The 14,395-nt window shown below is 49.6% G+C and overlaps 1 protein-coding gene across 1 annotated transcript; it reads left to right on the top strand.

Annotated features, from left to right (window-relative positions):
• The first annotated feature begins 344 nt into the window (after window positions 1–344).
• Window positions 345–13,735, top strand: MSL1 (MSL complex subunit 1). The gene is made up of 8 exons (XM_069751631.1): window positions 345–936; window positions 4,940–5,169; window positions 6,153–6,535; window positions 10,277–10,341; window positions 10,937–11,004; window positions 11,095–11,219; window positions 13,009–13,081; window positions 13,572–13,735. The coding sequence occupies exons 1-8, from the start codon at window positions 487–489 to the stop codon at window positions 13,660–13,662; spliced, it is 1,485 nt and encodes a 494-aa protein (XP_069607732.1). The 5' UTR covers window positions 345–486; the 3' UTR covers window positions 13,663–13,735.
• Window positions 13,736–14,395: the final 660 nt, after the last annotated feature.

Genomic DNA, 14,395 nt, shown 5'->3' with positions numbered 1-14,395 from the left:
TCACTGTGGACCCTCACATGGCGTGTAACGCTGTCACTGTGGACCCTCACATGGCGTGTACTGCTGTCACTGTGGACCCTCACATGGCGTGTACTGCTGTCACTGTGGACCCTCACATGATGTGCTGACTTATCTGCAGGGTTTCCATCTTCAGCCCTGTATGTGGCAGAGGAGCCACCATTACTACACAGCATTACACAGGGTTACACTTCTCGCCGCTGCACACGCGGTAGCGCGCCGGGTATACACGGCAGCAGTGTGTAGTGGCCGTGCCTCCAGGGTATAGTGCAGTGTAGCCGGCTCTCCCCCTCTCTCCTCAGCAGACACCACTTCCAGGCTTTCCCTTCCTTCCTTCCTTCCTCCCTCCCCCTGCCGCCATCTTATTGTGCGTCCTCCTCCTCGGTTCTGAGCTCAGTGCGCCCCGGGGGCCTCGGCCTCCTCCCCTCACTCGAGGCTGCAGGAGGATGCCGGGCCCGAGGAGGAGTCATGAGCATGAAAGCCAGTGTGTGCCGCCCCAGGCACGACGACCCCTTATCGGGGGAAGAGCCTCAGGAAAGCTCGGGGCTTGCGGGCCGGAGTAGGCCGCAGCCTGGAGAGCGGGGGCTGAAGAAGTCTCCGGCCGGGCTTAGTGATCCGTGCGGCAAGCTCGCCTGCGAAGCGGGGGCCCTGGCTGATAAGGGGGCTGGGGGAGCTGCCGGGGCGGCGGTGACCGGGGCCGGGGCGGCTACTACGGCGGCCACTGGACAAGGCCAGGCCCCGGCCTCGAGCTCAACTTCCCCGGGTGCTCGCTGGAGACCGCCGTTAAGAGGGGGCGCCGGAGCCGGGGCCTGTCTCAAGCAGATCGTTCTTTTGCAGTTGGACCTGATCGAGCAGCAGCAGCACCGGATCCAGGAGAGGGAGCGGCAGATCGGGGAGCTCCGAGCCGAGAAGGACACGGTGAGAGGGGACAGGGCGGCTGCTGGCGGGGAAACGAGCGAACTGAGCCCCGGGGCCGTGATGGTGTCACATGTGTGGTGGAGGCGATCACCAGTCACTGACGTGTGTACGTGCACCATGTATGGTGGGCATAAATTGTGTGTGGGGTACACCGTCCCCTAATCCTGGGGGTACTGCACGACCTGCCACTCCACGGTGCCCTAATCCTGGGGGTACTGCACGGCCTGGCACTCCACCGTGCCCTAATCCTGGGGGTACTGCACGACCTGCCACTCCACCGTGCCCTAATCCTGGGGGTACTGCACGGCCTGGCACTCCACCGTGCCCTAATCCTGGGGGTACTGCACGGCCTGACACTACACCGTGCCCTAATCCTGGGGGTACTGCACGGCCTGACACTACAGGGTGTCCTAATCCTGGGGGTACTGCACGGCCTGACACTACAGGGTGTCCTAATCCTGGGGGTACTGCACGGCCTGACACTACAGGGTGTCCTAATCCTGGGGGTACTGCACGGCCTGCCACTACACCGTGCCCTAATCCTGGGGGTACTGCACGGCCTGACACTACAGGGTGTCCTAATCCTGGGGGTACTGCACGGCCTGACACTACAGGGTGTCCTAATCCTGGGGGTACTGCACGGCCTGCCACTACACCGTGCCCTAATCCTGGGGGTACTGCACGGCCTGACACTACAGGGTGTCCTAATCCTGGGGGTACTGCACGGCCTGCCACTCCACCGTGCCCTCATCCTGGAGGTACTGCACGGCCTGCCACTCCACCGTGCCCTGATCCTGGGGGTACTGCACGGCCTGCCACTACACCGTGCCCTCATCCTGGGGGTACTGCATGGCCTGCCACTCCACGGTGCCCTCATCCTGGGGGTACTGCATGGCCTGCCACTCCACCGTGCCCTCATCCTGGGGGTACTGCATGGCCTGCCACTCCACCGTGCCCTAATCCTGGGGGTACTGCACGACCTGCCACTCCACCGTGCCCTCATCCAGGGGGTACTGCACGGCCTGCCACTCCACCGTGCCCTCATCCTGGGGGTACTGCACGGCCTGCCACTCCACGGTGCCCTAATCCTGGGGGTACTGCACGGCCTGCCACTCCACGGTGCCCTAATCCTGGGGGTACTGCACGGCCTGCCACTCCACCGTGCCCTCATCCTGGGGGTACTGCATGGCCTGCCACTCCACCGTGCCCTAATCCTGGGGGTACTGCACGACCTGCCACTCCACCGTGCCCTCATCCTGGGGGTACTGCACGGCCTGCCACTCCACCGTGTCCTCATCCTGGGGGTACTGCACGGCCTGCCACTCCACGGTGCCCTAATCCTGGGGGTACTGCATGGCCTGCCACTCCACCGTGCCCTCATCCTGGGGGTACTGCATGGCCTGCCACTACACGGTGCCCTAATCCTGGGGGTACTGCACGGCCTGCCACTCCACCGTGCCCTAATCCTGGGGGTACTGCACGGCCTGCCACTCCACCGTGCCCTCATCCTGGGGGTACTGCATGGCCTGCCACTCCACCGTGCCCTCATCCTGGGGGTACTGCACGGCCTGCCACTCCACCGTGCCCTAATCCTGGGGGTACTGCACGGCCTGCCACTCCACCGTGCCCTCATCCTGGGGGTACTGCATGGCCTGCCACTACACGGTGCCCTAATCCTGGGGGTACTGCACGGCCTGCCACTCCACCGTGCCCTCATCCTGGGGGTACTGCACGGCCTGCCACTACACGGTGCCCTAATCCTGGGGGTACTGCACGGCCTGCCGCAATACTGAGCACAGAATGTGTGTGTAATATAAAACTATATTCATATTACAGTGTGTGTGTGTATATATATATATATATATATCTCCGGATCATTATACTATACATATATATACTAGTAGTGTTTACTGTGTATAGATAAAATATATATGCTCACACACGTATATGCTGGCAGTGAGGATGTGGGGCATTATCTATACGGCTACTAGAGGTGTATACTATAGAACAATAATGTGTTATATAGACAGTTCTCTCTGTGACCTACCTATACGGAGACAGGTGTGTATAGTCTGGCACAGGAGACGGGTTAGCTCCGGTATTGCCGTGTGTAATAAATATATCTATTTTCTATGCGTACATTGACACACACACTGGGGCTGTGCCATTTGCAGCTGGTATTCTTTGGTTTTTGCTTTGCGATTACCAGGGCTGTGGAGTCAGTAGCCCAACCTCCGACTCCTCAATGTCCCTGACTCCTCAGCCCCACTTTACAATAGAGGATCTTTTTCGCTACCGCTCCTATGAGGACTGTTTTTGCTGCCGCTAGTTGTTGACTAAGATATAAATGTATATAAATATACATACGAGTTATGTTGCTCCAATTTTCCATGGTAGGAAGAGCCGTATGGGATGGAGAATATGGCTGAGATAACGGCCACGGGTTATTTATACTCCCTCATAGTCTCGCTGGATCTTACAGGGACTCGCTCACTGTATTATAATCTAAGGATTTGCAGATCATTTTTCCTTTTATAACAATACTCCATTTTTCTTGTAGAAATGTGCAGTGGTTAACCCCCGTCTTCCCAGTGAGTGGGCTGGCATCTCACTGCCCGTCAGCCACGTCTGCTCTGTGTAATACCTGCCTGCAGAGTGCCCGGTGTTATGTATGGCCCCACTGCGGGCACATAGGCAGCTGTATACACGTTATATGTGGGTGTCGGGCACCACTGTTTCCATGGCACTGATGTATGATCTAGGGACTGTTGAGGGTCTCACATTTGGGACCTATATAATGTGCATATTTTTTTTTCCTTCTGCTATATTGTGTGTGCATCTTGCAGCTAGACTGGGGGAAGGGAGAGAGAGGGATTTTCTTTTTTGGAAGAGAGAGGGGACTTGTGGAGAGAGGGACGCCTGAGAGGGGGGCGATAGGCTATGTAGTGTAATGCTGGGGAATCTGCCTCGCCAGCCCTCCATAGGAAGGACCCATACAGGCTGAGGTAATGCCACCTCCCTCGCCATCTCATTCCTGCCCCCCCTTTTTTCTCTGCCCTCCCCCTTCTCTTACAGCCCCCTCCATCCTATACACATTCATGAGAATCACACTAGACCATCATGGCGGTAGAGGGGGGGGTGGCGGTTTAAATGGGCTGCCATGGTAACGGAAAGGAGGATGGGATACCATGGATTTTAGGTTTGCTGGAAGTCTTCACATTTATTTTATTAGCAGCCCATTCCCTCGCCCTTTTTTTTAACCCTCAAAAAACTGAGGAGGAAACAGGTTGCAGGCATAGTGTGGGTTAATGGCATCCGCAAGTCTGCAGGAGCTTGTATATGCAAGAGGAAGGTTTGCCCCCTTAACCCCTGCCCTGCCATGGGAGCTTGCATTTCAGTCTGCTGTAGGCCCACTGACTGTTCTTCCTTGGCTCACTGTTAACCCTTTTATAGCCAGACATCTGCAGGGACCAGGAATGCAGGCTTGTACAGGGTTAAGCTGCTGCAGTGAGTTTTTTTCTTTCTTTTCCTTTTCTGTGCGCCCATGTCTGCATGTAACAGAATAGGGAACCATTTTTTTTTGTCAATGCCTTCTCTCCCTTTCTCTTATTGCGCCCCCTTTCCCAGGCATGGAGACCTGTCTGTCCCTGACTTGTGCGGTGCTGGGTGTCTAGATTAACACACCGTGATTTGGTGCAATGCAGACTGTATGTGGCGGCCGGCCGCTGTGTGTGTGGCTCTGGTCTCCCTCCCTGTGGCTCTCCACCCCATTACAGATGTAGCTCCGCTCCAAATTTTAAATTTGCTTGTATCTGCTCAACTTTGATGTGATTCATAGCTGCTCACGTAACTCTTTGCAGCCCACAGTGGTTCCCTCCATATTTGAAGCCCCCTACATAGACATGGGGCCGGTTGAGATCTGTGTATGTTCCCTTTACCTTCTTCCATGTCTCATTCTTCACAATGGCTGTCCCAATTAAGGTCTACCTTATTTCTTTCCTAGCTCCTGGCCCGCATTGAGCGGATGGAAAGACGCATGCAGTTGGTCAGAAAGGACAGTGAGAAGGATAAACAGCGCACGCCACAAAGCCGTGAGTCGGCCGCCGACATGCCGGAAGGTCCCCTTCCAGAGAGCGCAGGGGGTGGGGAGTTTCCCCCAGAGGCCTCCCCTCAGTTGCCGGGCCTTACCCCAAAGCCCTTCTCCTTTGGCAGAAATGCAAAAGGACACAAAAGGTTGGTGGAAGTGGATGATCTGACCATTACTCCCTTACTGGAGAGCTATACAATAACCAGTCTCTGCTATTGACCAGATTGTTGATACATTAAAGGGGCTCTCCAGCCAAGCAGTGTTCCTCTCAAACATTTCATGTTTTCACTTCTGTAAATGGCAGCTTTGTCGGGGCTCTAGCGCTTACTGTATGACCAAATTACATGCAGACCGCTGACCCCTCTGTTGTCCTCATATAAATTACTAACTTAGAAATCATCAGCGGAGCAGCTATGGACATTTTTGAAAGAAATCTCTTTTAAAGGGGTATCTCATCTCATACATTTATGGGATTTCTGACTATATCTCCGGTGATGTCGGCATGCAGCAGGGTCCCATTTCCTATATAGCCCCTGGTCCCATTTGTGGGACTTGTATCTACTAGGCATTTATAACATACATACATGGGAATAAGCCTTTAAGGTGCAGAGCTCCTTTTTTTTTAGTCGGAGTGCTGCATTGTCAGAATGGACCGTTTCCAGGGGTCACAAAGACTTTTGAATCCTCACATCGCGAGCACTGTGAGGATTCTCCGGTGCCGGCGGTGGTCATACCTCTGGCTACATTCTGACTTGTCTGTTTCCGGCCTCACTCAATATATGTGCATTGAGCGAGGCCGTGCCTATCTAGCCTGAATGTGTTCGGGAGTATGCATATCGCATACTTGCAGTCAGATGACCACCCACAGCACTGGAGAAAGCTTACAGCGCCCGATATGTGAAGAGTCACAAGTCTGCAGTCACATACTGCCTGCAGACTTGTATCTTTAAACCGTACAACCCCTTTAAAATGGGACAGGCATTTATCTGAGTGACCACCATGTAATACTACATTTCCCTGGACTGTACTTTCTATCTGAAAATGTTAAGACTTTTATGTTAAGACCTAATCAGGGTCCTACATTTTTCTAGATTTTCTTGTTTCTGACTTGCTTCTTTCTGTGTTCTAGGAAATCTGCCTTTGGCAATGCAGACCACAGGACTCCAGTTAAGAGACTAACCTCTGAACTTGCAAAAATGAAGGGCAAGATGTCAAGGTTGCCAACAGAGGCAGAAGATGCAGAGCCTGGGGGTTCGATGTCTGAGACAGTCATTCAGAGAGAGCTGCGCAGCAAAGAGACTCCAGAAACCTCTCAATCTCCAGTGGATACTCCCCTGAGGTCTATATGGGACAGCTCTGCAGCATCATCATTAAAAGACAGTGAACCAAACCCTGGCGAGAGAGATTCTTTGCCCTACCTTGCCACCACGGACATGTACCTATGCCGGTGGCATCAGCCGCCTCCTTCTCCACTGAGAGAGCCCTCGCCCAAGAAAGAGGAGTGTGTGGCAAGTAAGAGGCTGTTCTCACTTTGATGTTTCTTCCAGTTTCACAGAACACAAGATTTACTCCTCTCGTATGATGAGGTCAGATTGTATGAGCCTTAAAAGTTTCAGCTTTAATATGTTTAAATGGCAACTTTGCCTGTTCTGGAGTGTTCCTTATTGGGCTGGCTTGAGCGGTGAAAGCTTAATAAATGGCCTTTCCATGTTCTTATTTCTCTCCCTTTATACTTGTTGCCTTCATGTGAGACATTAGCAACTTACGTACTGATCTGACTGCCATTTACAGATTGAGGATCTTCCCAAATGGCTGTCTGTAGTTTGCCGCAGGATTACTGCAGAGACTTTGACGTTACTTGTTTTCTTTTGCACCATTTATGACCTTCCTCAAAATAGTATCTTAAAAGTTATTCTTGGCATAAATGCATTGCTTTACCTGACTAATCATGGACCGTTAAAGGGCAATTAAAACTCTATATTACATGTGATCGGTCACTCATCTTTAGCGATGTCATTGTAATATCTGATAGCTCTAGGACTGTAATGGTTAGTGATTCTACACTAAAATAGAGAAGTCAGCCATATTCACCCTCTGCTGCTCCAGCTGTGCTTCTCCACTGCTATCCCTGGCATTTCATGATATGGCTGCAGCCTTGACTACTGCAGCTAATCACTGGGCTCAGTGGTCTGGTGCTGTCCAGATCTGCATCACTGCTGAGCCCATTGACTGGCCGGATGTCAAGGCTGCAGCCATATCAACAAAGACTAGAGCTAGCGGCACTGTAGCAGCATGGCATGAGTACGGCTGTTTTTAAGCTGCAGGAATTTTGTGCAGCTGGGTTTGTCTACAGATGAGCCTGTAGTTTGAGGATTTTCAGTATGAAGACTTTTTTTTTTCCTAAACTTAAGGTACCTTCACACTCAGCGACGCTGCAGCGATACCGACAACGATGCCGATCGCTGCAGCGTCGCTGTTTGGTCGCTGGAGAGCTGTCACACAGACAGCTCTCCAGCGACCAACGATCCCGAGGTCCCCGGTAACCAGAGTAAACATCGGGTTACTAAGCGCAGGGCCGCGCTTAGTAACCCGATGTTTACCCTGGTTACCAGCGTAAACGTTAAAAAAATAAACACTACATACTTACCTTCAGCTGTCTGTCCTCCGGCGCTCGGCGCTGACAGTGCAGAGGAAAGCAGGTCAGCCGGAAAGCAGAGCGGTGACGTCACCGCTCTGCTTTCCGGCCGGCGCTGACACAGGATGCAGGAGGAGTGCAGAGAAGCACAGCGCCGGGGACAGACGCGGCCCTGCGCTTAGTAACCCGATGTTTACCCTGGTTACCAGTGAAGACATCGCTGGATCGGCGTCACACACGCCGATCCAGCGATGTCAGCGGGAGATCCAGCGACGAAATAAAGTTCTGGACTTTCCTCAGCGACCAACGATCTCCCAGCAGGAGCCTGATCATTGGTCGCTGTCACACATAACGATTTCCTTAACGATATCGTTGCTACGTCACAAAAAGCAACGATATCGTTAACGATATCGTTGTGTGACGGTACCTTAAGCTTTTTGGAAAAGGTGGCAGGGAAATACTTCAGCACCTTACTACTAAGGTCTTGTTGGATAACAATTGTAAGAAGTTGACTTCTAGTTAATTGTTTCCTCCTGTTGTTGATAATAATATAATAATAGTATTATTATATTCTAGAATTATTTTTTGTATGCAGAAGTAGTGAAATATCTTAAGAGTAAGAAGCCGGTTTGGAACCCTTTTCAACAGATGGGGCTTAGTCCTCCAAGATCTTATCAGTCACACCCTTACTGCCAGTAGCCTGCTGACACTGCCGACCCTGCTGTGTGCGCTCCTGATAGTAGTATCCTCGGCCTGTAGCCTGCTGACACTGCTGGCCCTGCGGTGTGCGCTCCTGATAGTAGTAGCGTCGGCCTGTAGCCTGCTGACACTGCCGACCCTGCTGTGTGCGCTCCTGATAGTAGTATCCTCGGCCTGTAGCCTGCTGGCCCTGCGGTGTGCGCTCCTGATAGTAGTAGCGTCGGCCTGTAGCCTGCTGACACTGCCGACCCTGCTGTGTGCGCTCCTGATACTAGTAGCCTCGGCCTGTAGCCTGCTGACACTGCTGGCCCTGCAGTGTGCGCTCCTGATCGTAGTAGCCTCGGCCTGTAGCCTGCTGACACTGCCGACCCTGCTGTGTGCGTTCCTGATAGTAGTAGCCTGCTGGCCCTGTAGCCTACTGACATTGCCGGCCCTGCTGTGTGCGCTCCTGATAGTAGTAGCCTCGGCCTGTAGTCTTCTGACACTGCCGGCCCTGCTGTGTGCGCTCCTGATAGTAGTAGCCTTGTCCTGTAGCCTGCTGAGACTGCCGGCCCTCCTTTGTGCACCTCTGATAGCAGGGCTGGCAGGCTACTACTGTGTGCACTTCAAATAATATTAGCCTCGGCCTGTAGCCTGCTGACATTGCCGGCCCTGCTGTGTGCGCTCCTGATAGTAGTAGCCTCGGCCTGTAGTCTTCTGACACTGCCGGCCCTGCTGTGTGCACTTCTGATAGTAGTAGCCTCGGCCTGTACACTGCTGACCCTGCTGTGTGCGCTCCTGATAGTAGTAGCCACTGCCTGTAGCCTGCTGACACTGCCGACCCTCCTGTGTGCACTTCTGATAGTAGTATCCTTGGCCCGTAGCCTGCTGACACTTCCGCTCCTGGTAGTAGCATAGTATACATCTCCCCAGCATCTTCTGTGCCATAAGGATGTGTGATCATTTCTCTGGAGTTCTGGGTTAAACGCTTCGAGTTCTACATATTCCAGAATGGTTTTCTAAGGCTTTGGTCACACCTGCGCTAGAAACCTGAGACAGTGCTGGAACTATAATATGTAATGTGATGGCGCCTGATAGATCCAATTGGGTTGTAATTAGACTTGCTGTGATTGCGGCGGTGTCCATTCGTTCCTTGCTTGGTTACCCACCAGTCAGACAAGTGTGAGATCTGTAATTTCCCTCATATGCTTATTAGTGGAAGTTCACCTTAGCTGAACCTGGCAGTATACATTTAGAAAAGTGCTAGAGGGACATTCACTTAAAACCTGTTTTGGAAGGTGGGGTTGTCTGAAGGGTTAATGCAGTGTGTGCTCACTGTTCTTCCCGCCCTGGACAAATATTTTGGGGTGCTTGTCCTTTTGAAACAGATTTGTGGCTGTCATTTACTAAGCAGAGCCCTTTCAATCAGTGGCTCTCCTCCAGTCCCTGTTGGCGAGCATTGCTTTAACCCTAACTTGCATCCTATACATAGCCGAACTCACAGCTCCACTGTTCAATGCAAATTTTAATACTGGCTGAATTCTCGCTGTCACTCCTGTTTATTCAACCTGTATTACTTCACTTTTTTCTTCATTGATCACGTATAGATGACACTCCTGGTGATGGCAATTGCATAAGAACCTGAGACCTGCATTTCTTAATTTTCTTTAGTAGAATGGCTATTACAACTAAGTAGATTTCTGTATACATATTGGGCTGCTGCCATACTGCTTACCTGGTCTATTAGTGGCACATTACTGTGAAACAGCTCCTCTAGTGGTGAAAATAGAGAAAAGCTGGAGGTACAGTTTAATGGGTGAATGAGATCTATCTTTTCCATGTTCAACAGGCAGCTTTGTTTCATGGTGGGATGCAATTTAATGAAATTTGTGGCTTCTAGTGCAATGTCTCAATTGTGGCTTTTGCATTATCTTTCCCAGTTCCTTCATGGAGAGAGCATCCGATAGAACCTCTTCAGGACTTGAATACATCAGACGTACCAGAGGTAAGATCTGTATAAAAAAAAAAAGTAGATATAAGTATTTATAATAAAGGTGGTCCTCCTAAACGCTCAGCGCTGCTTATGAGCTATACCATATGCAGATGGCATGACTTACCCCCCCCCCCCCCCCACCACCCTTTGCTTTGCTCATGGCACCTTTTTAAGAAGTCTTTGCATGGGTCACTATACTGATTAGACCACCTAATTTTAATGCGTAGCATGGTCACTTACATGGAAGTGCATTTGATATGGACCCATGCCCAGTGCTTTTCAGTTATGGTAAGGTTGTATCTGCAACTGTGCCACCCCTCTTATAGGAATTTTTCCTTAGACTAGATGGCCAAGGAAAAGATCAATAGTGGATGTACATTTTATTAAAAGGGTCTTTCACGCATCACAGTCCCTGCTGCATGTCTTATTCCTGGTTTTGTATCCTCTTTTAACTGCAATGGGGTACTAATGGCTGGCCAGCTGGTTGCTCTTTTCATAGCAAGATCCTCTGAGGAATCGTGATGTGTAGGCAATTAATGAAATGGAGTTGTGTGCTTAAGATGACATTTGGGAAACCTCCTCCACATCCTGTGCTCTCTCCTTCTAGAATTTGGACGATGCAGTGTTTGCAAAGAGACATGCCAAGTTAGAGCTAGATGAAAAGAGGAGAAAAAGGTGAGGATTATGTATGATTTTTTTAAGCAGTTTAGGCCAGAGGGGGCATTTTGGTGGTCTTCCATTGATTCTGTAATGTATCTCTTATAGGTGGGACATTCAGAGAATTCGTGAGCAGCGGATCCTACAGCGACTGCAGCTGAGGATGTACAAGAAAAAGGGCAGTCAAGAGAGTGAGCCAGAAGTCACTTCCTTTTTTCCTGAACCTGATGATGGTAGGTCTGGCATGGCCTGTAATCTAACTATTCTGAGTAGAAATATTAATGCATATACTGCACATGGGATGGACATACTGCTGAGTATTACAGTACAGGCATTGTGCATGACATTTTACAGAATCTGTAGGTTTACAGAGGATGAAAACTGCATGGTTTGGCGCACAATTTGCCATGGTGTTAGGTCTGCAGCAGATCAGTTCTGTGTTCATGTACCCTTAAAGTATGTGCGCACGTTTTTTTTTTTCTTATTAGGCACATTCTGCCTAGAAAGCGAGATTGAAAAGGGCTAAAAAAAAAAAAAAAGCATGTACACTGCAATGTCAAAATGTGTGCAAATGTTCAGTCTATTTGAGCTTTTGTTAACTGCTTCAGGCTTGAACATCTGTGAAGTGGTAAAAGAAGTGACCACCTGACCCTTCTGGCTGGTCATTAGTTTATATGCATTGGTCAAAAAAAATAAAGGGAACACTTAAACAACACAATGTACCTCCAAGTCAATCACACTTCTGAGAAAACGGTTTGTCCAGTTATGAAGAAATACCGATTGTGAATTAATGTCTCCTGCTCTTGTGCAAATAGCACAGACAACAGGTAGAAATGATAGGGAATTAGCAAGACAACCCCTATAACGGAGTGGTTTTGTAGGGGGTGACCACAGACCATTTCTCAGTTCTCATCCTTTTTGGCTGTAGTTTTGGTCACTTTTGCATTTTGTCATTGCTCTCACCCCTAGAGGTACTGTACAGTAGCATGAAGCAGTGTCTACAACCCACAGAAGTTGCTCAGGTAGTCCAGCTCATCCAGGATGGCACATCATTGTGAGCTGTGGCAAGAAGGGTAGCAGTATCTGTCAGCACAGTGTCCAGAGCATGGCGCAGATAACCAGGAGACAGAGAGGGCTGTAGGAGGGCAACAACCAATCATCAGGACCGCTACCTACTCCTCTTGTGCAATGAGGAGCAGTGCTAGAGCCCTGTAAAATGACCTCCAGCAGGCCACTAACATTCATGTGTCTGCTCAGAGTATCAGAAACAGACTCCATGAGGGTGGTATGAGGACCCGACGTCCACAAGTGTGTGTTGTGCTTGCAGCCCAACACAGTGCAGGGAGATTGGTATTTGTCAGAGAACAGCAAGATTGGCAGATTTGACTGGCGCCATGTGCTCTTCACGGATGAGAGCAGGTTCAGACTGAGCACATGAGAGAATCTTGAGATGCTGTGGAGAGTGTTCTGCTGCCTGCAACATCTTCCAGCATGACAAGTTTGACAGTGGGTCAGTAATGGTGTGAGGAGGCATTTCTTTGGAGGGCTGCACAGCCACTGAAGTTTTCAGTCTGTAATTTGATTCTCCACTTTGTTTTTGAGTGTCAATCCAAATCCAGACCTCCATAGGATATTAATTTTAATTTACATTTCATTTTTATTTTACTTTCAATGCATTCCACTATGTAATGAATAAAGATTTGCAACTGGAATATTTAATCCAGTGATATCTAGGATGTGAGATTTTAGAGTTCTCTTTATTTATTGAGCAGTGTATAAAGTTAAAAAAAAAAAAAAAAAAAATGCTTGGCCCAAAGAAGACTCTTATCAGGAAAAAAAACCCCGGAAACGTCTAAAAGACGTTGTGTTCACATACCTGTAGATTGTTTTGGGGTCTGATCTCTGTACTCACTTTTCATCCCCCACTCTAATGATGACGACTTTCTACTCAGTAGCCATGTTTTGATGACGTTGTGATACAGTTTATCCACGCTGAACTTAACTGCTTTATCTTTTCCACAGTGGAGTCTGTGATGATCACCCCCTACCTCCCTGTTGTGGCATTTGGACGGTCCTTGCCGAAAATTACCCCACAGTAAGTAAACATTAAGGGTATGTGTCCACGTGCAGTAAACGCTGCGTGTTTGACCCTGCATAGAGACGCAGCGTCAAACACACAGCGTCCAGATGTTACAGCATAGTGGAGGGGATTTAATGAAATCCCGTCTCCACTATGCGTGGTAACACGCACGCGGCGGCCCTGCGACTCCGGACATGCGGCGCGTCTTTTCAGATCGCAGCATGTCCGTATATCTTGCGGCGACGCTGCGCCGCCGCAAGATATAACACAGGGCCTTATGTGTGGGGTGCGATGATCCCAGATGTGTGCTATGAACACATTCGGCATCATCGCGTCCCAGAAGGGGGCGGAGCTTAGCGCAGAGCGGGTTTGTCGCTCCGACTAAACCGCCGGCCATCCTGAAGGTGGACACATACCCTTATATTTTTCCACGCGTGCAGCTGTAGTCACAGATGGGTGCTTTTGTTATGGTTTTTGCTGACCTGATCTTTCCTCTTCCCTACAGGAGTTTTGAGCTCCCCTGGCTGGATGACCGGAGTCGATGTCGTATTGAAATGCAGAAAAAGCAGACTCCACATAGGACGCCTCGTAAATAGACCGGGAACCTTTGTCATATGACAACCTATATATATATTGAATAAAATGCACTGCAAGTTGATGTATACAAAATCCGAGGGGTTTATGCTGCCTTTCTCGTTAACCTCAAGTGTGGCCTCCAATGCGTATCAGACCCCACTGGCCTTGAAGTTGTTCACTCAAAGAATCGGATCACCCATTTTTAATTTTTTTTTATTTTTTCCCAAGTGGTGTCTTCGGTGACGATCCAAACTGAATATTTCTTCAAAATGGAGCAGATATGCTGTCATTGTTTTGTTGTTTTGACTTATGGCTTATTTGTGTTGTGTACTGCATGGTCTATGCAGATCTGATTTTTAGTTTCGCCCCACAATTTCATTGTTGCGCTTACCCAACTTTACATTTCCATACGTGTTTACATGCTAGTAAACAGGACAAGGGCTCCACAAATGAAATGGTCGCTTAAAACCTCCAGTTGTTTAGTTTTCTGTAATGCCAAACAAAAAGGGGACATATTACATGAGTAAATCAATTGGCATACTGTTGTGAGATTGTACCTTTTAAAGATATTATCACCAGGTTTTTGCCATTTTACATGAGAGCAGCATAATGTAGAGACAGAGACCCGGATTCCATCGATCTGTCACTTAAGGTATATTACACACAGTCTTTTTGCAGAGTTTTCAGAGTAGAACCTCCAAGTTTTTACAAAAGATTTGGAGAGTTTCTGCTGCAAAACTTCCTAAATGAAAA

The sequence above is a fragment of the Ranitomeya imitator genome, chromosome 2 (assembly GCF_032444005.1).
Source record: "Ranitomeya imitator isolate aRanImi1 chromosome 2, aRanImi1.pri, whole genome shotgun sequence".
Taxonomy (NCBI): Eukaryota; Metazoa; Chordata; class Amphibia; order Anura; family Dendrobatidae; genus Ranitomeya; species Ranitomeya imitator.
Note: the sequence above shows the minus strand (reverse complement) of the source record. Positions and strands in the feature narration are given on the sequence as shown.

Coding starts and splice junctions, on each gene's coding strand:
- MSL1 (XM_069751631.1), top strand. CDS start 487: ATGAGCATGAAAGCCAGTGTGTGCCGCCCCAGGCACGACGACCCCTTA. Junction 11,005..11,094: donor GATGAAAAGAGGAGAAAAAG/GTGAGGATTATG, acceptor TATCTCTTATAG/GTGGGACATTCAGAGAATTC. Junction 11,220..13,008: donor TTTTCCTGAACCTGATGATG/GTAGGTCTGGCA, acceptor TCTTTTCCACAG/TGGAGTCTGTGATGATCACC.